The sequence below is a fragment of the Lichenostomus cassidix genome, chromosome 7 (assembly GCF_008360975.1).
Source record: "Lichenostomus cassidix isolate B80296 chromosome 7, HeHo_3.0, whole genome shotgun sequence".
In the NCBI taxonomy this organism is placed as follows: Eukaryota; Metazoa; Chordata; class Aves; order Passeriformes; family Meliphagidae; genus Lichenostomus; species Lichenostomus cassidix.
In genome coordinates this window covers 12,442,516-12,467,531 of record NC_139488.1, presented here as the reverse complement: position 1 = coordinate 12,467,531, position 25,016 = coordinate 12,442,516, and the positions used below count along the sequence as shown (strand labels likewise).

Below are 25,016 nucleotides of genomic sequence, written 5' to 3'. Positions count from 1 at the left end.
GAAAAGCTGTCTCCATGTGGCACGTGCATGGGAGAGGCAAAGGCAAGAGGCTGGCTGAGGCACCAGCTTGTCACCTCAGGCAGAGGTGCATCCTTCCTGCTTGCACCACTGCTTGCACGTGATGTTTGCCAGTGGAGCTCAGAGCAAGGATGTGTCAGGATGTCAGCCTGTTTGGGGGCATCTGCTCGTTTGTGCTGGAGCAGATCTAGGTTTTGGGGCAAGCTTGAAGCAGCTGTGAACTTATAGTCTGAGGTGCTTCGAAGTGCTGTGAGAGGCAGTCAGGCAGAAAGCTCTTGGTAGGTAAGTCCATCCACCATGCCGTCCTGCCAGCAGTTCAGATCTCCCTGCTGGCCCCTGGTGCTTGCCTTGGTTGGAGGCTGGCCCTGACCAGAAAGCCTTTCCTTGGTTTTCCTTGCTGAGATTATTTTGACTGCTTATCTGGTGAGGAAGTACCAGTATGTGCAAAAGTACATTTGTGACTGCCTTCCCTTGCAGACATTTCAGGCCAATGAGGATGCCACAGAGGTGGTTCTCAACAAGATCCACAGCCCAGTGCTCACACGCTTTGTGCGCATCCGCCCGCAGACCTGGCACAACGGCATCGCCCTGAGGCTGGAGCTGTATGGCTGCCGCATCACTGGTGAGGGTCCCCTCCTCCCCCTGGCCTCAGTGCTCCTCTCTGTCCCTCCAACAGCCTGTCCTGGGGTGCTCTCCCTTTGCCACAGTCATGGCTGCTTGGGGTGGGAATGGTGACACTGTGAGCAGCAGGAGACATCCGTCAAAAGGGATGCGCTTGGAGGGACAGGACTCCAGGTGCTGGAGGGAGGGGGAAATGCCCAGTGCAGGTGTTGGTTTAGTGTTCAGAGTTTAAAGCTGTGAGGAGAACCAGAGAACTTCCCTTCAACAGCCCTGACTGTTCATGCCATTTCCTTCCCTGCAGATTCACCCTGCTCCAACTTGCTGGGAATGCTTTCTGGCCTCATTCCTGACTCACAGATCTCTGCCTCTTCCATCAGAGGCTATGACTGGTCTCCCAGCATGGCCCGCCTGGTGAGCAGCCGCTCGGGCTGGTTTCCCCGTGTCCCCCAAGCCCAGCCTGGGGAGGAGTGGCTGCAGGTGGACCTTGGCATCCCGAAGAACATCAAAGGCGTCATTATTCAGGGGGCTCGTGGAGGGGACAGTGTGACCACCACCGAGTCCCGCTCCTTTGTGAAGAAGTTTAAGGTGGCCTACAGCATGAATGGAAAAGACTGGGACTTCATCCAGGACCCCAAAACAATGCAAGCCAAGGTAGGCACTGCCTGAAGCAACTGCAAAACAGAGTATGTTTCTAGCTAGCTTCAGTCTGCCTAATGAGGTCTCAGGAAATTGGCTGTCCACTCCCACAGAGACCTTGGGAGCTTGGGTTGTCACCATGAACTCCCCTGGTGCTGCTCCAAATCTCTACTAGAGGCCATAAGTCCCACCTTTCCCCAGGGATGGCAATTTCTTTTAATTTTCTGTTGTGGACCTGACCTGGGGATGTGCACATCACCTGCTGCTTCTCCCAGCTCCTGCAGGTCAGAGTCCAAAAGATGGTGTGTGCAATTGTGTTTTACACAAACCAATTACGTATTCTATGGGGAAAGGTGTGGCTGTTGTGGTGTGCACCTCTGAAAGAGGAAGATAAATTACAACTTCTCGTTGGGAAATTTGCTATGTGAAGTCCCTTTGACACACTGGTGTGACCCTGTGAAATTCCCCATATTTTTTCCATATCATTGGAGCTCCCTATAATCTTTCTACTTAGTGATATGGGAGTGGCAGGGGGCTTGAGGAATAAATAAATTCTCTGCTACTGCCTGTTCTGTTTTTATGTATACTCCTCTGCTTAAAATCTGGGTAAGTTTTAATTTTTCCTGATCCTACAAATGAGGGCTGATGCTATCTATAGCCCTCTGTTTTTTCCCCACAGACTTTAGTTCATGCATGTAAGCTGAAAAACAGCAGTACTTGGACTGTGAGGAAAATCAAGCATTTACACTATCCTAGAACATGCAGTAGCTTCTTTATTTACCAAAGGACAAATCTGATCTCATTTATATGTGAAGTTAGTGGATATTCCCCAGGTTTCCCTGCATGGCTTGGATCAGAATCTAACCCCTGGATTCTGAGCAGAGGCCAGGAGAGATTGTGCAAGTTTCTTAGAAATAGCCTGGCTGGTCCTCTTGAAACAAAGAAGGAACAGCCCAGTTTCTGCTCAGCTGGGCTCAACGGTCTGGAATCGGACAGCTAAACTATTTCAACCTGTGGCTACATCCTGCCAGACCCAAAATATCAAATCTGGTTGAGAGCATGTGAAATGCACACATCTCTTGCCTTTTCTCTCTCCCTCTTTCTCTCTGTAGCTTTTTGAAGGCAACATCCACTATGACATCCCTGAGGTCCGGAGGTTTGACCCTGTTCCTGCCCAGTACATCCGAGTGCACCCCGAGAGGTGGTCCCCAGCAGGAATAGGAATGCGCCTGGAGGTGCTGGGCTGTGACTGGACAGGTAGGAACACCTATGCCTGTGATCACTGGCTGCACTGGGGCCATGCCAGGCACTAAAGCAGCAAGGTGCAAACTTAAGGTTGTTTCCTGCTGTCCTACCTCAGGCCACACTGTGGCAGGGAGACTGCAGCCATGAAGGCAGGACTTGTAGGGTGGCTTGGCCCCACCTCTTTATTTCCACCTTGGAAAGAACTGGCCTTGATGCAGGATGTAGCAGCAATGTTTGGACTCCAAGGTTTTACACAGAACCCCATGCAGAATTTGTCTCCAACTCCCTTCACACTCCTTTCAGATCTTGTATCTGGATGTTGTGTAGGCTTTCCCAGTCTCTTATGTTAGACAACATTTGGGCTTTTTAGTCCAAATAATAAGACAAAAAGTAGGAGGAGAAGCAGAGGTGCAGAATAGGTGTGCAGTGACTAATACTTCATATCTTGAGCTGCCACAACACAGCTTTGTGGTAAAAACAGCTGTCCATCTCTCACTGAACCCAGTGTGGAAACCTTTTTTGCAGACAAGGCCGGGGAGTTAACTCTTTGACAGCTCTACAACATCCCTAAGACTCAGGACATTTGTTCACTTTTTCCCACCTGTTTTTCACACATGGTATGTCTTTCAACCACCATTGTTTTTAATACAGAGACAAAAACTGACTTAACACGCTCACTGGGATCAGTTGAGGTTGTGCCTTTGACCCTCTGAGGTTCAGTGGTGATTGATTGCTCCATAGTTTCATCCCCAAAAGCAAAAAATGCACCCAACAGGTCACTGTGTCTGATGCTAACTTTTCAGTGCCAGGGGCTAGTTGTCCTCTTTTTTAATATTTTATTTTTTAATAATCTGCTTACATATGAATCTGGAGTCCAGATGTCAGTGATAAAGAGGTATGATTTCCATTTTATAAACACATATGTAGAAGGCATTTTCTTTTAAGAATTCCCATCCTAGGAAGCTTGAAAAATTCAGAGGTTTTTTTTACTCTTCTGTGTAGTCTTTACTAACATTTCCTCCTGTAACATGCTGCAGGATGCATTGCAAACACTTAAAATCAAATCACACAACACATGTATACCTTATTAATACTGATAATTTGTCACTTTTGAAGTCAATAGTAAATATCCCTCTAGACTGGGAATCCATCGTAAATTATCTAAACTTTAAATCAGATTAGATCTTCATCTAAATCTTACAGCATCTTAGGGTGTTGTGGGAGAAGCAGGTGCGAGAAGCAGGAGCTGAGGCTTTGTGCAGAAGTGGTCAGGCAGCTCCCACATTGCTGCTTCCTGCAGCTCCCAGGAGTCTCCAGTTGCCAGATCTCTGCAGACCATGGCTGGATGGTGCATCACAGCACTGCATCACTGCCATAAAGGGAGGCACTCACACAGGACCTCCAACCATGTGCATGTCAGCCCTTCCACTGCACTCCTGCAGCTTGGAGAATAAGAGGGGTTTGTTGTCCTTAAATTCTTGTGCTATATTGGGCCCAGATTTTCTTTTATATGTGTCCATGCTCATTTTCAATATCAGTAGCAACAGCACATGTTTTTTCCAGGCGAGGTGCTTTATGGTCATTTCCCAGTCTGGGTAATAATTTGCACATTGTAATGTTTAAAACTCAACTGCCAAGTCATAAATATCCATAGCTTTATTAATCTACAGGCATTCAGCTTTGTAATCAGAGCGGGGCTTGTAATCTTGTGGATTCACCATGTTATAAAAAGCATTTATATCCCCGATGCAACCTGGGCAGCAGAGATAGCCCATGGCATTATCTGCATGCATAATCCAGGCTGGCTACATGCAGCAGTCCTTGACAATGCTGAGACAGAGCCCTCCTTTGCTGGGAGGACCCAGGCATGTTACAAAAGTGGCTGCAAAAACCCAGGCAATTGCACTTGCTTGGGAACAAGATTAAGAAATGGATTAAAACAAGCTGATTAAAAATATTTTCAAGTAAGGGTCTAAACCTATGTGCACCCCACCCAGCTGTTCCTATTTCTTATCAGCAACAAACATCTTAATTACTGAGTTAAACAAGTAACAGCCACAACTGGACTCACAAACTAGCTGGCTAGTAACTCAAAAATTGGGAAGCAGGCAGTCAGCAATTGGCTTCTTTCAAAGACCTGCCAAAATTTTTCCTCTGAAGAGTGGAGAATGATGAATGTTCACTTGCAGCTGGGTTTCTCTCCTTTGAAGTTCCAAACATCTGGTTTCAATTGCTCAGTGACTTTGCATTTTGATTAGCAGTTACCACCAGTCGAACAGACACTTGCAGGGCCAGGGAGGGAATGAGAAAGTGAGCAGGCAAGACCTCTCTTTTTCACTTTCCATTTCACACATGACGCTGTCCTGCCTGTTATTTTCATTATCTCTTGTAACCATCATGTTGCAGCTCTGCCATGGTAACTGATTTTTCAAGATATATTTCTGCAGCTTGTCCAGGGCAGTGCAACACTGTTGATTTACATCCGCTCAGCATCTGTGTCCCATATGGGACTTGGCTTTCAAGGTCCTTCCCCATTGTCACATTTCAGCTATAAATCTTGATATACAGGAACAACAACCAAAAAAAATGTACCAGCTCTAAATAAGTTGCAGCTTTTGATATGTTGCCTTCACCTGCTGCTTTTTTTTTTCTTTTCTTTTTTATGACATTTTTCTGTGCCTGGCTGCTTGCAATTTGCTTCTTGGTTGCTTTTGGAGTTTTATGGGGTTGTAACAAATTTGAACTTACAAATTAAAAGACTTTGAGGTTATTTGGTATTTTATCCTGAACAAAAGACAGCCACTGGGAAAAAAAAAACCCTGAGAGTTTATGTACAAGATGTTTAATAACAGGAAAATAAAAGGGCATAAAGGAGCCTATGGAAAATATTCAATGTATTTAGCTATTTCCTCCCGCTTCTGGCTTTATTAAATGATATCCTGAAGGGTGCCGACAAAGGAACACAATCACACATAACTGAGCAAAGCTGCCACTTTCAAAAAGTGGAAAGAATCAAGTCTGCTGTACTCCACTTAATACATCCATAAAAGGAGAGTTTGGTGGAACTTAATGTCATTTACTGTTGATCTTAATATCCTTCCCTTTCTTGCTTAAATTTCCCCTGACACCTGCTTGGAGGTTGTTACACATGGGCCACGTTAGAGAAAGGGAAATTGGACAGAGACCCTTTGAAAGCGCAGTCAGGAGCCTGGAGTGTGAAACCAGATGCTTTCTGCAGTGAGCCAGAGCTCACCAGGGGATCCTCTGGGTCCGTTTGTGGTTACATCATTCGTGGGTTTGAGTGACTTGTTTTATAAATTGGCACAATTGGTGGGAATGTTGTGTGTGTTTTTTTAATATGTCATATGCCTTTATGAAAGAAAAAGATGTTCTGCCTGTGATCTCACTTATCCAGTAATGACAGCTAAGTGGATTACTAACACCAGTGTAGATTGTCGATTAAAAAATGAAGAGAAAAAGTAGCGTGTATGTCTAGAGAAGAGTTGTTCAGTGGGAACTCCAAATCCATAGAACTCCCATATGGAAAGACAGTTCACTCGAAGTTCAAACCATGCTGACATTTGTAGCACATGGAAATTTCATGGCATACTTATTCTATCTCTTCCTGCCATTATAAGAACATGAGAAAAAGATTTTTTTGCCTTGTTTCTCCTACCTGGGCTTCTTGTACTGTCTGTTGCAAACAGCTTCTCTACTCCATTTTTTTCAGATGTCAAGCCCACTGCAGAGACGCTGGTGCCCACTTTGAAGAGTGAGGAGACCACCACTCCATACCCAACTGATGCAGAAGCAACTGACTGTGGTGATAGCTGTGTGGAAGAGGAGGGTACGTATCAGAGCAGCACATCTTTATCTCAATGAGTGATGGGTTAAGAGCTAGGAAAATACTCTTATCTTCCCATTAGCTCCAATACATGGGGCTGATTCCTGGAAAGCTTAGAGTAATATTATTAGTGATAGGCCAGGATTTTAAAAAAAATCCAAAACCAACCCATAAACAAATCTGCCAAAATCTGATAAGTTATATCAAGGAAGGATGGAAGAGCACGAGATAGCAACTAATTCAGTCCCTAGGGTACAAGACATGAAGAGCTGTTTTCTCTGCTTCCTTACATGACCTGAAGAAACTCATTTAGTGCCCTGTTTAGAACCACCTCCGTTCCAGATCCCCCTTGCCTGGATGTCATAAACTCAGAAGGTGATTCAGACTGCCTGGAATGTAGGGCTCCTTCTTCAGGAGTCACAACTGTGGGAGTAAATCACGACATGTACCAAAGACTGATGTCCTGAACACTTACCTGCTTAAGGATTATCTTCCCTAATATCAGCAGCTTATAATTTAGGAGGACAGTCTGGGCTCCTTGTGCAGGCAGCAGAGAGAGGGGAACACTGACTCCACGCAGGATTTCACCCATCCAGCCTTAGATGGCTGTCAGATGCACATGAAATGGTTTGGTATCTGTAGCACTTGCCTACTTCTTCTGACTATGGAAGAAGCCGAATGTCAGTTTAGGCTACATGCTGTGCTTGTTAAGAGCCAGTGCTGGGGGAGGGCTAATCTCCTCTGCCTCAAATCCCTATCTGTAAAAGCAGACATCATATTCTTCTGCTTCTTGCAAGGGGGATGTGAGCATCTAAAGCTTGTGAAATGTCCAGATGAAGAGGAGAGGGCTTGACAGAGCTGTGCAAGGTTAGTTGTACAGTGCAGTGTTCAGGAAATGCACTCCCCTGAGCACGACAGCAGAGCCTGGAGCATTGACAGAAGGACATCAACAAGACTCACAAGGAAAAGCTATCCTCTGAGATAGCTCCTAGGACTTCTGTCAGCTCAGCTTTCAATCCCAGAGAAAAATTAATGGGTTTTAAAATAAATAAATTAAAAAAGAATATTAATTGGCTTTTTCACATCTCCCATTGGGATTCTGCTGTTTCTTTAGAACACTTTAGTTCTAGAAATATAAGTTGCAGAAGTAGCTCAAAGGGCCTGATTCTCATTGCTTTACCTTAGCGATAAGCGTGTGCAGCCCTGCAACCATTGAGGCACTTGGGAAACTGCTGAGAGGAAATTTAGGCCAGTAAGAGTGTCTGCAAGAACACGATTCCTGGGTGCAATCCAGGGCAAGAGACCAAGCAGAGTATCCAGAGTGTGGAACCAGCCTCCCTGTCAGCTTCCCTCAGATTTAGCAACAATTTTCAATTCTCATACTCCATAAAACAATGAGTGTGTTTCTCTGGACAATCAGATTTATGACAGCCAAACAGAAACAATGCTGCTCTCCAGGGTATGAGATTAGATTGGAATAAAAGGATCCATGATCTGCATTGTTTTATTTTGGAGTGGGAGCATGTAGAAAAAGCCCTCTGCCCCTCGCAGCAAAGTTCCCCTGATGCCTATCACTTGAGTCACTCACCTCCTTCTGGCTATCGCTCACTTTGTGGGCACTGTGATTTAAAACTTCCTCTTTGCTCAGGAAAATCCTGGCCTATAATTAGGCTCAGACGTGCGTGTCCGCTGAGTGCTTGGTATGGATTCAGACCATTTCTGCAGCCTCCATGCCGTGTGACTGATTCCCTCAGCCAAAGGAGCCAGCAGCTGCCTCACTGCTACATGCAGCCCCTGGCATGTGCCTGCCTGCCCACAGCCCTGTCTCTGCAGGAAAGCTCTCCAGAGCTTTCAAAGCTGTTGTCATAGGGGAATTAACTCCGCTCCTGTTTCAAGATGAAAAGTTAAAGTCTTGCCCAAAGACCATGCGGTGAGTCCATAGCAGACCTAGAAATAGAGGCTGGCTCCTTTCACTCAGAATCCAAAAGCTTGAGCTCATGGTGGCCCCACATTTTCCATGGTAGCACTTCCACAAGAAGGTAGGAAGCAGTGAGTGACAGCTCTCCAGGATGACAGACAGCTCCCGTCTGGTGCAAGTGGCTAGGTCTGTCACTCAGGAGCTGGGTTTCTGGAGCACTTGAGATTCTCCTTTTAGAGCCAGAGCAGGAACTGCTGAGCATGGGGCACTCAGGAAGGACTCTTCCCTGACATTTAGAAAGGCATTTAATATTGACCACTTTAGGGGATGAAGAGAAGGTGCTGATTAGAGTCTGGATGCATTTGGTTCTTGCTTTTATATTTGCTTAGTTTGGTGGATTAGCCACAGGACGTGGTGTGAACATTTTGCTGATGCAGAACTTAAGGCTGATCCTTGGAGCTGAGGAAATGTGAGATAGGTTAAAAGCATCAGTGTGAGTGAGATTTCATGCTTTTTTCAGTTTTGACGGATTGCCAGCTATTTTAGTTTTGGGTTGGTTTTTAACAGCAACCCTTCATGGGTAGGTCATTTTTTAATCCAACTTTATTTTGCTTCTATTTCTTTTTATAAGATTTCCAACTCCCTGCGAACTTCAACTGCAACTTTGATCTTCCTGAAGGCCTTTGTGGTTGGTCACACGACTTGGCAACCGGTTATACGTGGTCTTTTCAGCCTACAGGCACCTGGATTGGCAACTCCGAACCAAGTTCTGACACTGTGCCTGGTAAGATGATTAATACCAAAGCAGGGAAGAGAGAGCTGATGGGGCTTTCTCTACATGAACAGTATGAATGATTATTGCACAGCTATCATGAGTTGTGAGGGCTGTGCAGAACTGAACTTCTTTTACGGAAGCTTGCAGATGCTTTGCTGTGTGGTTCTTGACTTATTTATAGGACCGTGACCGCTTGCACTGAATTGTACTAGCTGTCCTCTTGAGATAGCCTTGAATCAGACACTGGGCTTTGAATCCCATGGGACCGTGAAGGTTAGCCCAGGCTTTGTTCCACATCCTCATCCAAATGTCCTCTGTTTTTTCCCCAGAATGCATTTCTTCCTCTCCCATATGTTACTCAGATTGCCTGTAGTCTTCAGCTACTCTGCACTCTGGGCTTGCATAGGCTGGATTTCAGTCTTCTCCAAGTGAAGGATGAGCTAAGCCCTAAGAATGCTGAAAATGCCAGCTTCTTGCTGTTTGACTTTTGCTCTTTTTCTCTACTTGCTTTGGAAGCAGGAGATTTGCATGAGTGTGACAGAGCCTAATTTATGGAGGACCTCACTGAGACGTGCTGACGTGGGTTGCAAGGGAGCCTGCCTCTGGCAATGTGGTTGATAGATCAAGTTCTTCAGCTCCACATCTTGGAACTCATGCCAGGACTAGTGTGCTTTCCTTCTCCCTCATTGACTTTGTGGCAGGGTTGGCATGAAGAACATTTCTCAATTTCCTCGTAACAGTAGACTGTGTCACTGTAGCATCGCTTCACTCTCAGTCATTGCTTGTGAAAGTCAAGGCTCCCGCAGGGGAGCTGGCAGATCTTACCTGTCCTGGGCTCTGCCCTGCTGCCTGGTGATTGCAGTGCCTGTGTGTCACACCCCAGGGAGCTGTGCATGATGTGGGCTCCTCCTCGCCCTCTTGGTAAGGTTGAGTCTCGGAATGCAAACATTCAGGCGAACCTGTTAGCCACCTGGCAGAGTCGCTGGCCAGATTGGCAGTGCCGCCAGCCAGTTGGAAAGCCATGCAGCCAACACCTGGTAGGCAGTGCTAAAGAGGAAAATATGTATTCCAGAAACATATGGGAAGAGGAGAATCTGCTACATCTCCACACACAAATCACCCCCACACAAATGCACACATCATTTCTCTCTTCAGCTCCTGAGGTGCTTGGCTTTTTTCTAAGAGACACGGTAATGCTGTAAGTGCAGCCCATATGGACATCTGACAAATTCTTTGGCGTGACATAGGGACACAGTGTCTGCTATGGAGAAAAATATTTTCATATTTCAAGTGTTTATCTCTTCAGCATTTGAGTGCTTTAGAAGATTAATATCTGGAGCTCAGTGGAGCCTCAGGCAACAGGAGAGAACACTTACAGCCAGCCCCAGACTTAATAACCCTCCCCATCTCGTTCACTGTAATAATGTTTAATTAATATAAGTCTCCTGCAAGTAGGATAAAAATTACTTATTTTTATAACTCAGACTCAATTTTTCATTTCATTTCCTCTCCCCTGAGTCTCCCTACAATTAGTTGGCCATAGTTTCTTAGAAGACTCTGTTGTAGCCCAGGAGGAGCTGGTGCTGCTTCAGACAGCTCAGCATGCAATCCTGGTTTTTACCCTTCTCTTTCTCCTTTTCTCAGTTATGAATTGCACAGTCTCATCACTGGGGCTGGGGAATGTTGTCCCACTGAGTTCAGAGGTCTGTTTCTGTGCCGGTGTAGAGAGCTCTCTCTTAGGGTGCTGTGCAGAGTAGGGCACCGAAGCACTGATGGGGTGCAGGCAGGCGCTCCAGCACTGCCCCCCAAGTCACAGGCTGTGTGGGCTGGAGAAGAGAAGGAGGTGGTGGCTCCAGGGGGCTGGACTGACTCACCCATAGCTGTGGGGGAAGCCAGCAGCACACAGCAGCACAGGCTGAGGGATTGTTGTTGGCACTGCCATGGATCTGCCTCCTGACTGGGGCAGGTAAGGGTGTGCCCTCCTGGCATCTGTGGGCATCTGCTGCCTTGCCCCCACAGCACAGGGCTGCAGAGGAGTCAGAATACAGGGGCATCACTGCCACGCCTCACTTTGGTCCTACTCTTAGAAATTAAGAAGATGTGACACAAAAGGAAGCAACTATTTGCTTTTTTCCTCCCCGCACAGCTTTTAAAGGCAACTGGAGAAACATGAAAAAGAGGCGATGCCAGCTCCTTGGTGGGGACAGAATCAAAGCATTGTTTGGTTCACACTCCCCCATTCTTCCCCTGCCCTTCCCTCGTGCTCCCTCCAGCACTTTGTTTCTACTTAGAAAATTCACGCTCAGACTCCAGGGAGCAAGGAATGAAAAGCCGTTGTTCGGGGTGGTCTTTGCTTGTGAATTCCCCACCCTGGGGTGAGCAGTTGGGTGAAGGAGAGCAGCTGTGCTTGGTTAGAGGCAGGGCAAAAGCTAAGGGGAACTGAATGCTGCTGGAGCCCTATTTACCCTGATTTAAAGGTGCTGGCCCAGGCTAGAGGCCATGGCTGCTCCACCATAGCAAGGAAGTGTGCTGTGCCTTTAAGAGCTATGTGGAATGTGTTTCTACTTCTTTTGAAAACGGCAAAACAAAAATTAAAATTAAAAAGGAAAAAATAATAATGAAAGGAGGAGCCCTGGCTCAGTCTGCATATGAGAGAGGGGGAAGGAAATGACCATGGTGAAATATCCTCTGTGAGGCACTTGATTAGAAAAGTCTGCTGAGACACAGGCCTGAATTCCTCAGATATCTCCCAATTTCATTTTATGCGCTGCATGCAATTCCTCCTTGTCTTTGGCACGGAGAACTTCTCAAGACTGACAAGACACCCACTGCTCTCATTCCACTATTTTTATTTCCAAGATACTCTTTCAGGCATCTCTGCATTTCTTTTTTTAGCCCTGTGTTCCTTGGGCTCTTCGCACCATGGATTAGCTCCACGTCCTCTCCTGCAGGCTCCCATTACACGTCTGGGGACCTCATTGGTGAAAGTGGAGCCAAAGTGCCCAGCTCAGCAGAAGCCCAGCATGGTTCCAACTGCTACCTGCCCTTTGCAAGCCCAGAAAATACCATTGGCTCCCTTTTCCATACCCCCACAAGAGATTGCCAGGATTTTTCTCTCTATGGACTTTCAGATGCTTCCCATCTGTAGAAAGATTCCCCTTAGCTGCACCTAGCAAGCTTCAAGGAGCAACAAGTTCAGGTTTCAATGAGATTTCATCCCCCCTCCTGCTGCATGCAATGGCAGCATGCCTTTGGTGTCAAGATAAAGGTCTTAAGACCTGAAAATAAATCTGGGTTGATAACTTGGGCACCTCAACTTTTCACCATCTTTGAATTTCACTGGGGTTTTGATCCTGAAGGGTCTAAAGATCTTGGGTCGTATCCTTGGTTGGTTGGTGGGATTGTATCGCTCTCAGTGATGCTACACTAATAAGCCAGCACTGAAAAGCTGGAATCTCTGTGTTTTACCCATTTTTTCCCCTTTCTTGAAGCACTTAAGTAAATAAGCTGTGGTCCTAGAAGAGCACTGTGGGATCTACAGCTTCACCATGTATTGCGTCTCCTTCGGGTGAACACAGCGTCAGGGTCAGAGCCCTGGCAGCATCGTGGACCCCGTGTGGTTCGGATGTTGGCAGCTGTATGTGCACAGAGAAAAGGAAGCACTTTTAACCTTGCAGCTCTCCTGACCACACAGCTTTTGGGCTGGGCTGCAAAAACCCACTGAGAGCTTCTCTTGTGGGCCATGGCCTCGCTGGCTTTGAGGGTCAGGAATGCTGCTCATTTGGGTTGCGGGCACTGCAGGGAAAGGTTTATTTGTTTCAAAGTGTTTTCAGCAGAGGAGTGTTTATAGTGCTCTGAAGTTTCGTAAGAGCTTATTTTTTAAGAGAAACAAATGTTAAGCTGTTTTTAAGCTGATGGTGACCCCTTACCATTCCTGTATTTTTCCCATGGGATCTTTAAAAGGGAAAGTTTCATATTTTTCCTGCAATCCTTGAGAACTGCTGCCTAAAGGCCTTGATTCTACTGTGTCCAAACCAGCAGAAAGGTTTTCATGGTGTTAACAAAGCAGGGCTGGACTGAAGTGGGTCTGCATTTACTCTCACGAGAGTCTCAGGGTTTATGCCTTGGGGACACAATTTGACCTTAAGGGTCAATCCTGTGTCCTTTGAAGTAGGAAGGAGTTTTACATGTGGGGTGGTATGAAAGACAAGCGTTTCTGTGCAATGAGTGAGCAGCTGCACACTGTGGGAAGGAGACCACATATCCAGCTCTGTCTCTCTTCACTCCCCTCATGTGTGGTGCAGATTGCCTCTCTGCAAAGCTGTACATGTCTCTCCTGACTCTCGTTTGCACAGCGAGGGCAGCAAATGCTAAGAAGTCCTTCATGCCCTGGCTGTCCACAGCATGGCACAGCTGGGACACTCCAGCACCCTGATCACAGGAGATTTGCTGAGCATCAGCTGGGCTGTGTGAGTTCTCTGGCTGCAGGCTGGGGCCAGGCTCTGGCTGTCCATGTGCCCATACTGTCTTTCATGAGAGAAAGAGGTATGGCCATGGTCTGCTCCAGCAAAACTCCTGCTTGCTTGGACTGGGCTGGAGGCAGAGGAGGGGCAGCCTGTTCAGCCTGCAGTGCTGCAGGAACAGACACTGTGCACGGGGTTGTGCACACCTTTCATGTAGGGCAGGCAGGGTGCCCGCCACGCTGCCAGAGGACAGGTTTTGGTGGCTGGCAGCTCACTTAGCATAAATGTCAGGCTCTAATTGGCATTTGATTTGTCAGGGACACTGTGCCCTCCCTGCACTCCTGGGGGGAGGTAGCAGGACTCACAGTCGGACCGTGCTGTTGAGGACATGAAGCTTAACTGAGAGGATGTAATGGCCAATCCTTTAGAAAGGCTCCAGAGAGCAGGCTGAGAGCTTGGTTCTGGGTAAGTGGGGGGTTTTAATGCCTTTTGACGGACTGATTTAGAGACTGAAATGGCAAGGACTTGGCAGGCTAATTAACACATAATCAAAATTGAGGGGATTTTCCAGCAGATGTAGTGATCTAGTTAATATAAATATTAGTTTTATGGAGGATTGACTTCCCATCATAAATGAAAGTCTGTCATTGAGGAGAGGCCTCTCACGAAATTACAGCGGCAGCCTTTTGAGGTGAATTTGCATGATTTGCCAAAAAATTTAAAGATATTATAACCATCCAATTTCAATCTGCATATTCATGCAGATACCATTCCCTTGCTACCAGACTGCCCTGCAGTCATGAGGGTATCTGAGCTGATCTGCTCCCCAGGAATGGCAAGAGCTGATGCAGCTTCCGCCTCACATACCCCAGAAGAACAGCAGGATCATACCCCACTGGGATGTCCCCTTGGCCGTAACGCAGTGTGGCTGGGGTGGCATTTGGGGCTGTGCAGGCAGCAGATAGTGCCCTGAGCAGTGTGGTCACCTATGGGATTTGACACACAAGAGGTGGCTGCTGCTGGGCTGCAGTGCTGCCAACCAAAGCACGCTGTGGATCAAACTCTGCAACGAAGCAGAGTGCAGCGACCTTTGGAGGGATGTAAGTGAAGGCAATTCATGTGGTTGCTCCATAGGAGCAGCAGCTGTAACGCAGCAATATCCAGTGAGGGGGAAATGCAGAGGGAATCTCAAATCTCAATAATTGCTTGTGTACACGCTGCCCAACATGTTTTGCTGGAACACGTCCAGATGTGCTGCTGAGATCCATGAGGGAAGGCACTTTTCTTGAGAAAGGGGGTGAGACGTGCAGGACCCAAGCACAGGCAGGCTGACCTTGCAGAGGGGGCAGCTGCTGTGGCTTGTGCTTGCAGCCTGACCCAAACTGTGAGGCTTCATCCCCCACTGCCCCTAATGTCCTCTCAGATGGCTTCCTAGCAGGAGGGGACAGGTGCGCCAAGAGGAAGGCACATTGCCCAGATGGTTGGTTTGCAGAGCCCAGCTGGTGATTTATCCAGGACTCGCTGCCATGCACACACGAGGGGCTCTGCCATCGTCCGGCTGGGGTGGTTGCATGTTCACACTACTGGCTCCCTTACATCCAGATGATCCCATAAATCTTCCATGAGATTTGTGCCACAGCATCAGTTGCAAAACAGAGGTAAAATGCCTGAGTGGGTTTGTCCTGCCTTTTTTGAGCCGGTGCTTTGAACTACCAGTGCCAGTTCTGTGGGGGATGTAGCTGTCGTGTGAGCTGGAATAGAGACTGCAAAGCAAAGTTCTGGGAAAGAGATTAAAATGCATTTCTGATCCTGGAAGAATTGATCAGCTCATCATTGCAAAGCTCCCTTCAAGTGTTTTAACAGGGGAAATCAGCCTTTCAGATGCTTTCTGTGCCAAAGGTTTCCATTTACTGTATCAAACAGAGTGACTGCTGGAGCCATCGGGCTTCCACATGCTGTTCCAACAATTAGCTCCACAGTGCCCTTATTCAGTCAGTCTCAGCAAATTTGTAGGGCTTTTCCAAAGGTCCAACTAGCCATTAGAGTGATCCAACTATTTCATCTTCAAATGGCATAGCAAGTCATGCCTGCCTGCACTCGGCTTTCCACTCCAGAAACTGGTACTGGTAGCAGGAGCAAGAGCACAGGGTGCCCAAACCCACTCCTACTTGCAGGGGAGCAACTGGATTCACCACCCAAAGACTGAGCCTCCTTGCAGCCCTTGGGACTGCCAGTAGGTCCTGGGGAGCTCTGTGGGCCCCAGCAAGAATTAGGCAGGGACCACAGGAGATGGAGGGCTCCCAAGGCTCTGAAAGACCTTGTGGTGCTGAGGGGAGCATTAGTTTTGGCTGCAGTTTAGGACAAACAGAAGGTCAGTGTCAACCCTGGCAGAGGGATGTGACTCAGATGTACACAGGCTCTTCTGCTGAAGTGGCAAGGCAGCCACACTGGATACCACTAGCTCCTAGGGTATGGATCATGGGAGGTGTCCAGCTGCAGAGCTAGAACAGTCCCATCTGATCAACTGTGGGCTCTGGGTGGATCCAAGGATGGTTCAAAACACTGCACTTAATCAGGCTGCTTAGATACTGGCACCAAAAGTTAGTCTTGAACTTTGAGGATCTGGATTTGATCATTCTTGAGCCATGGCTAGAGCTTTCATGAAAGATTTGCCTGTGAGACCATTTCAGCTGTGAGATAAGTGTATGACTGCAGTCTGATTTGCTCCCTTGTTTGTTGTTGCAGTTCTCTTCTTGTTGCTGCTTTTCTATTTGAAGAGGCTTGTAGTGAATTACAAAAAGAGGATTTTAATTCAGGAGACCTTGATGACTTATTATGCCTTATCACTCCTTAGGCATGGAGTACAGCTTGTTCTTTTTTTAATTCCCCCACTTGTTTATCTCCCACATCTCCTCCTCCACTACTACCACTCTGAGGTAAATCACAAGAACACTCCTCCATTAGAAAACGGCATGGTACTTTTTCAAGTGATTCACTCAAGCAGGAGTGGGCAAACACACTTTCATCTTTTTTTCTGCTACTGTTTGTTGGCATAAAGTGCCAAGTGGCCCAGGGGCATTTCATAGGTGCTGGAAAATATTGCTAAAAATGTTGCTCTTTCTATATGTGGCCAGTCGGGAACAGATTTGTCCTTCACACAGCAAAATCAGTGAAAGTTCATAGGAGTGGGTATGCTTTTGAAATACTTTGATCATACATGCCAGGAGTAGAATGATGGCAAATATCTCTGTTATCTTGTCCTAAATTTATTTTAGAAAGACGTGTAGCTCACAGTGGTTGGTTTCTGCTCTCTGGCACTGACAAACTTGCAGCTGGGCCAGCGCCATTGATAGATCTCCCTTGGGCTGTGATGTCACCTGACTGCTGAGCAGCAGTGAGGTCAGCTGCTGGTTTCTGGGCGGGAACTGTCTTTCCATGGATTCCAAGTTCAGGTCTCTCTGATTTAAGTTTTGGAGGTGTTTTGAGTGCACTTTGCAAATATTCTGAGTACAGACACTGCTCTTGCCATTGCTGTGGGCACTGAAGCTGCAGCGGGAGCAGGGCAAGCAGAGCTGCTGCTCAGAGTTTGGCCCATCAGGTCCAGGAGGCTAAGAGTAAGGGAAGGAAGTGACAAACCCTTCAGTATGGTTCTGGGGCAGAGATAACCCTCCTGTGCCTCAGCTGGCACATGCTGGCACAAAGTACCAGTGGCACTTGCCCACTGTCAATCAAAAGTATGCCCATCCCTCTGTTGAGCAAAATGCAAAATCTAGCAATATCTGTAATTGGCCTGTCTGTGTCACCTTGGACTGCAGCTCTGCAGTTGGAGCAACCCAAGAGACTCTGTCCTGACATTGGTCATGATGGGGGCACAGGTAAGGATCACTTCAGCTACACTCTTGGCTTTCAGTCTGTCCTAAGGGACTAAAGACATCCAAGCTGCAAATGGGAAGCTCCTTAAGGAGGCTTCTCATCAGAGAGGGCTGGAAACCACTGATTCCTGAAAAATTCACGTGTGCCCAGGGATTTGTACCCATAGGCTTTTGCTGCTATTGGTATTCAGATCAAATATCTTCAGTTCCACTTTCAGCCTTGAACTTCTCCTGGGATATCAAGTGTATCAAATCTCTCCTCCCTGAGGACTGACAAAAAATGTGGTACAATTTAAATGTAATATTAGAGCAAGTGAATCCTCTGTTGTCTGTATTTCAGCTACCTTCAGGTTTTCAACCACCCAGTTATCACCTATGCATGCTTCACTCATTTGGGTCCATGTCCTTCCTCTGTGCTGTGCTTTAGAGGCTGTTTTGCTGCATTATGGAAAAACTGAGAGCCAGAGTTTCATTTTGTTGTGTGTATCCTCAAAACAAGATGAGCTTTCAGCACTAGCATTTAGAAAAACCCACCTCAGGCTTGTTCACTGAGGAAGCTCCCAGTAGAATAAACACACATACCCCCTGCCAATGCAATAATCGTGGCATCACTTCCTCTGACAATAACTTGCTCCAGCTTTTTAACTTCTAATTATGTCAGTATTTTTCTTAATGACTTTCTGGTTTTGCTGTTGGTCTCATACCAAGGGAGAGGTTGGTGGGTGGTGAGGGAAGTGTGCCACTCCATGCAGCAGTGGCACAGCTGGGTGAGCACACAAAGGGTGCCAATGTGAGACCCCACTTTTGCAGGCATGAGGCTGCACTGCCATGCAGCACAGCCAAAGCCACTTGGCAGAAGGTGAGACACTTGTTACCAGTGGCTGCAGAAAATAATAGAATGGTGTTTTTCTCACTGAACAGATGTGAAGAATTACCTGCAGCTGCAAAGCAGCGGAAGGAGGGAAGGCCAGCGAGCCCGGCTCATCAGCCCCACCATCTATCTGCCCCAGAGTGCGGTCTGCATGGTTTTCCAGTACCAGGCATGGGGCAGCAACGGAGTGATGCTGCGGGTCTGGCGGGAAGCCAGCCAGGAGCACAAGGCACTGTGGGTCATCACCGAGGACCAAGGGGAGGAGTGGAGGGAAGGCCGGATCATTTTGCCAAGCTACGACATGGAGTACCGGGTAAGACATGGAATATTGGTTAAGATGCTTGCAGAAGGTGTGCTGGACCAAGTAGACTTCTCCAGCTTCTTGATTTCAGTGTTTCAGAGCCCAGGCCCATTCATCATTAGGGAATGTGGCTGTTTTCATTGTGTTTCTCAAGTTACCATAGTAACTAAGCTACACTGTTTGTTATTCTGAGAGTGCCTGTCTTCTGCACAGACTTGGGCCTTTGTTCAGCCTGTTGCCTTTCATATTCTTCTGATCTCCCATTTTGCAAATATTCTTTCTTTTTCTTTTTTTTCTTCTTTTTTTTTTCATTTTGTTTTGTGCATTTCTTCCCCCTCCTATTGAAGGTCAGCAGATAGTCTGACCAGAGGCAGATCTGCAGCTCCAGGGAGCAAACCCAGCAGCCAGGAGAAGTGGGAAGCTGGGAGAGAGCACAGCCAGCTCTTAAGGGTGGGCAGCAAACAGCCATTCTCCAGCCTCAGCTGCAAGTGTTGACATAGGAAGAGGGAATGCGAGCTCATTTGTGAATCCTCTTCTCAGATACCTTAGGCTAGATCAGAGGGCTGAGTGCAGTGCTGTGGGATCAAGGCCCTGTCCCACTGTCAGATCAGTGGAAGAGACGGGATGAGCTGAAGGGAGGAAGGGAGCTGTGCTGCTTGGCACAGCCACCTGAGCCCCTCTGGCACAGCTGTACCAGCACCCCATGGAGAGGCTGCTGCTTCCAGGAGTGTCTTTGGCATGGTTAGCCCCTCCAGGCAGCGTGCCATTTGCCAGGGAGACACGGCTACTGTTGTCACTTGTTAATGAGCATCAGCACAGCATCCAGCACCCTCCAATGCAGAAGGAATCATGTACTTGCAGGCTTGAGGCAGCACTTTAATGACCACCCTGGTGAGGAGCCTTGCTCCAGCCAGCTCCCAGCCCTGACCCTGACCCAGGGAGCTGCTGCTGTCAGGCCACTGACCCCTCCAAACTCCTGCCTCCCACACGGGTTGACAGCCTGGGCTTGGGACCCACAGCCCAGACAGTCCATCGTCTGTGCAGTCAGCCCTTCAGGGAGGTGTCCTTGCAAGCAGGCATGGATCCCAGGCACCCTAGATAAAAGGGGGCACATAATATGGGAGAGGAGGTTTGTGAAATACATAGCCCTAGGAAATTATTTGGACTCTTAGAATCCTAGTATCACTAAGGTTGGAAAAGACCACCAGGATCATAAAGTCCAATCATTAACCCAGCACCACCATGTGCAGCACTAAACCATATCCACAAGTGCCACATCCACATGCCTTTTGAACACTTCCACGGATGGTGGTTCTACCACTTCCCATGACAGCCTATTCCAATGCCTTGAGAGTAGGCAGGGGGATATAAAGCAAGAGCTTTGCACAGCAGCTGTGTGACTAGTTTGCTTGTATGGGTTTGGCTTTTTAATAAAATACCAGAAAACACAATATGCCTACAGATAAGAATGATGGGCACTGGCTGCCTATTTTGTGTGTTAAACATGAATATACCAGCATTGGCTGAATAATGGTGTCATTATGTAAATATTGCAAGTGTCTCCACTCAGCAGTTCTTAGAGCTAACGACTCTACTTATTTTTGTAAATATATTTTGCCTGTGATTAAGTAGGAATAAGCTGACCCTTCTCCTCTAACATTTCAATACTCCTTATGTAATGTTGATTTGCAGTTAATGTAGCTGTGCATTTTGTGTCCTTCCCTTCATTTTTCTGATCATAGCTCAGTTAATACCATGGGCCAAAGCTGCTGCTGCAGTAACTCAGTGTTATGCCACTTACACAATTTGTGCATGGGCCGGGGGGGTTCACCTAGTCTTTACCCTTTCCCTTGGGAGCAGCAGCCACTCTCTTCCTCCCAACTTAGCACTGATGTTTCTGTCCTGGTTTCCCACAGATTGTGTTTGAGGGATTTATCCGCAATGGCCACTCGGGAGAGCTGGCCCTGGATGACATCCGGCTCGGCACTGACATCCCACTGGAGAACTGCATGGGTACGTGCTGCATCCCACCGGTGGGGCAGGGAGGGGGTGGGGCAGCTCAGGCTGGAGAGCCTTTGCTTGCAAGCTGTCAGTGGGCCACCTCTCCCCTGGCTGAGTTACCAGGAGTTTCTGGCTCTCAGCTGGGACTTTCCTTGCCCATGAAAGAAATGAGGGCGACTCAGCCCCTGGGGGATGGGGGCTCTGCCTGCGTTGGTGTGAGGAGAAGGAAGCACATGTCTCTGCCACGCAATGCTGAAAGAGCAGCTGAGGGTTACTGAGGACTATTCTATGTGATAAGGACATACACCAAATTTAAAAGGAAAGTGCTGAACAAAAGAAGCCAGCTGTCAGTCAGTATTACACGCTTAGTGAGGCCGGTGAGTTCAAAAGGAGTCTTCTCTAATAAGAAAAAAAAAAACAGCAGAGAGGTTTTACAGCAATGTTAACAGGATAACAAAAGAAGTTTTTGTCCTAGAATTCACCATTTCCCAAACCAGGCCAAAAGCCAGGTGAAGACAGAGAAGACTTGGAAAAAAAAAAAGGAGCAAAAAACGTGTGTTTCAGCAGTTTGCTGGTGGAGTCATTGCACTGCACTTCTCTAGCTATCCATGCAGTCACACTGATAGCTCTGGTTGCCATCTAGCTTGGGTGTGGATTTAGAGGTATCCGAGCCAAGCATGGGACCAGCAGTATTCAATTAGTGGGATCTGGGCTGAGAGCTGCCCAGAGCAGTGAACGGCTGCTCTTCTGCATGATCTGGCTGAGGCATGTTTCACTAGGAAGTGTCTGACCTGTCCTGAAGCCAATGGAAAAAGCAGAGAAGAGTATCTCTCCCTTTCAGGCTTTGAAAGGCCCCATTCAGTGAAGCTGCTCTCCTTCCCCCACCAAGGGAGGATCCCAGTGCCTCCTAACCCAAGCACGACAAGCACCCTCTTCCAAGGGGTGTTTCTCAGGGGAGGAAGCACAGGACAAACAGTGCTTGGGGAGGGCTGGTTACATTTCTTGCCCACCTATGCAGGCAGGTGATGGTGAAGATGGTGCAGGAACCAGCGCTGATAATAAAACTGAGAACTAGAACTGCCCCAGAGATGCTCTTAAGCACCATCAATCCCCATTTCTTTGATGCTTTGAACTCTGCTGGTCTCCCATCTGCCAAAGGAGCTAATGCTTCAGATGTCAAATTCCCACTATTTAAGGCTTGACAGTGGTGTTTTAATCTCTTGCCTTCTATGGCATTAAAGAGAAGCAAGACCGATGATTAACACTAATAGTATTTCCTATCTAAATTCTTTTGAGCTCAGCAATTCACCTAGCTCCAGTGTTATTGTATCTTGGGCCTCATGAACCTAAATCTTAATATTTCAAAAACAAAAGCATTAATAAATTACAAAGTTTCAAGCAGTTCCAGCCCAAAAAATAACACCAAACTGCCACACAAAATTATTTTACCCAATCTAGGAAGCTGAATGTGGATCTTAAAACCCATAAGGAACATTTGTTTCAGATCATTGCCAGCAAAGGGCTCCCACTGCAAACTTTAATGTAACTTAGGGGTCATTTCTGTTTTCACCAAAATAATAATGAAATGGTAGAGATACCGTGCTGCTCTCTCTTTCAGAGCCATGAGAATAGCTGACTCCAGCACAGGCTACTGTTTTTTCAAACATAATCCTTGGAAGTAATCTGATTCCTTTTTAGCATGAAAGAACGCTAATAAGTCACAATAACTTTTTCCTTGACAAATGTGTCATTTGCATTTTGAACCCGAGTGATGATTTCATAGCACTCAGTAGAGCCAGAGTCTGCTTCTGTGACTCACAGGCATAATGCAGAAGTAATCTAAAAATAATCAGAAGTCTATTACTTCTGCAAGAAAGTAATCAGTAGTAAGTACCGATTATTGCTTTTCAGATCCAGTAATTTGTAATAGATTACTTCTTCAAAGTATCTTGAAAGAAGGAAAAATATCACTTGCCTTTGTTTCTTGTCACTGTGAGATGGAGAGGAGCAGGGCATCACTGCCCAGAATTAACACAGTTCCTGTGTGAGTAACAGTGCCAGAGTTGAGCCAGAAACCAAACCAATTTTGGAAATTTAGGGGATTTCAGGGTTTCATCAATGGGCCAGGTGAGGCTTTGTCACTGGATGACTCAGGCCAGCCAGGCTGAATCCAAATGATCCCCAACCTCAGGCATATTTTTCTCTGAAGTGGGTTTGAGTCTTGCAACTGTTTGGTCCCAGCTGAGGCTGAGTTTCTCCCAGTCCTGGCTGAGGTTGGCTGGCTCCCTGTGCTGTTCCCAGCAAGTGGCTCCTGGGGGGCACAGACACACCTTGGCCACTGAAAATCAACAGGAGTGTAAACTGGGGGCTTGGTGTGTAATACTCCCCTCTTTAACACAAGTTTTTGTTTTTCCTCTGCAGAACCCATCACAGCTTTCCCAGGTGAGAACTCCTACTTTCCAGGTAAAACTGCACTTCTCTCGGTGGTTTTGTTCGGCTGGCATGGGCTTTTACATAGAAGGAAGGCAATGTGTGTGCTTGTACAAACAGCAAATGTTCTGAGCACTGAAATGGCAAGTGTGTACTAAACCTCCCCCACCACAGCAGCAGGAGATGGCATCCTCTGACTTCTGCTAGGTGACAGGGAACAGGCAAGCAGGCAAGTCCCCTCTCTTGGGACTGAATAGCGTTAGGAAACCTGCCATCATGAGAAGCACTTAGCTCCTGAAGAGCAGCTAAGCCCAAAATAAGAAGGCTGAGGAATAGAGTACTTTTCAGTTGATTTAAGTGGGAAAAACCAGTAGCCAATTAAAAGTGAAATCTGGTGGCAGTAATTCACGTTATTGTGAGGGAAGGTGGTTCTCTAGCTCATAGATGCAGTGGGGGTGTTCAGCTGCTGGCAAAGGAGGGTGGGGCCAAGTCTGCTTGGAAGGGGAAGAGAGTTGGGAGGTAGAAGTGGGAGAGCAAACTGTCATAAGGAGCTCTGAAGGTGACAGTCAATAAAAGGAAAACAAGGTAAAAATGGTGCATTTAACAGCTTAATACTAGCCTGGAGAATAGAAACCAACATTTCACTGTTCAGACCTGCAGGGTAGGAGAAAAGGGGAGGAACTCCAGAAAACTGCCTCTCTCTTTTTAGTGGGGATGCTGTTTGTCTTGCTCTGGGGTGGGAAAAACTATCTACTTTTGCAGACATCAGTTTAGTCTGAGGGGCTAACCTGTGTTTTGATTTCGAAATTTGTTTTCCCGCCTGCCTCTTCAGGAATGTGTCTGGGGGTTGTGTTGTGATGAAGAGCAAACTTGGAGCTCCCCTTAATTTTGAAAGTTGTTTTGTCAATTCAATCAACATGCCCTTTGCTTTCACTGGGACATGACGCCCGTACTCTTTCCATCCCCTGCTATGCTGGTGAACTGTAAGATATGGCTGGATTGTACTCTAGAAGCAGCTGCATCTGCGTGTGGGCAAAGCTGTCTCTCCTGGGTGTGTGCATTGGGAGCTGTGGCAGTAAAGGCAAAGTAGACACCAAGACTGATGTCACGTGCACGATTCTGTCCCTGGAGATTCAGGCCCTGGAGTGTTACCAACATCAGGGACAAGTGCAGGGTCTAGTACCGTATTTTACAGTCATACGCATACTGTTACAACTAGAAATTTAGTTCTTCTTGTTTATTGGCTGCTTATTTATCTGATATTCAGGCTTGTGGCATTATGGAAAAGCTGCTGCAATGTTCTCAGCTGACAGTTAAAGCCTCACAACCCTTCATGACTTCCACCATTGCTCTACATTCTCCTAGGCCTGGTGTGGTATCTATTTTGCGAACACCATCCTTGTCTTTTGGAATTTGTAACAGTTTGCACCTCTGTCTGGGTCCTCTATTCTATTCTAAGGTCTATCCTAAAGTCCTGCTAGTTCATATTGTTTGTCTTTCCCTTCACCCCCTTCCCTGCTGCCTGAGTGCCTCCACTTCCCCATCATATCCCCCAGGGCACACTGGATGGGGCTGGGGAGCAGCAGTGAGGTCCTTGAGCACCACAGGCAGATGCTCTTACAGGCACACCTCCCCTTCACACTGGAACTTGCCAGCTTGTTCCAGTGGCTCCCGCCCATTCCTGGCTCCCTCAAGGGCATCCTAGCATTGGTCATAACAGGGGAGCAATTGCAATTGTAGCAAAAAGTTTCCCTGGATGACAGGTAGGAAGAGATGGCACAGAGGGATGGAGTGACCTGGGAAAGAGCAAAGTGCAGAGGGAAAAGATGAAGAAGTGAAGACTGGAGGTAATTACATGATAATGACTAAACTGAGGGAGAGACAGATGCCCAGCAGGAGGAGAGGGTAAAATGAGGGGAAGAAGTCCCTGGCTGGAGAAAAAAACTGAGCTGGAGAGAAAAAACTATGCAGGAATTACGGAGATATTCTACTGCCCCCACTCCTGCAATTACATGATGAGC

The 25,016-nt window shown here is 47.1% G+C and overlaps 1 protein-coding gene across 6 annotated transcripts in view; it reads left to right on the top strand.

Moving 5' to 3' along the window:
• Positions 1-25,016, top strand: part of NRP2 (neuropilin 2) — an 88,129-nt gene that overhangs the window by 44,559 nt on the left and 18,554 nt on the right. For 3 of the 6 annotated variants that reach the window (XM_085066242.1, XM_085066240.1, XM_085066244.1), the window contains exons 8-15: positions 496-640; positions 941-1,290; positions 2,388-2,532; positions 6,251-6,367; positions 8,914-9,066; positions 18,314-18,576; positions 20,481-20,577; positions 22,987-23,028. In XM_085066242.1, coding sequence (XP_084922368.1) covers positions 496-640; positions 941-1,290; positions 2,388-2,532; positions 6,251-6,367; positions 8,914-9,066; positions 18,314-18,576; positions 20,481-20,577; positions 22,987-23,028 — 1,312 coding nt within the window. The remainder of the gene's footprint in view (positions 1-495; positions 641-940; positions 1,291-2,387; positions 2,533-6,250; positions 6,368-8,913; positions 9,067-18,313; positions 18,577-20,480; positions 20,578-22,986; positions 23,029-25,016) is intronic. The other 3 variants (XM_085066243.1, XM_085066241.1, XM_085066245.1) reach the window with 1 other exon arrangement.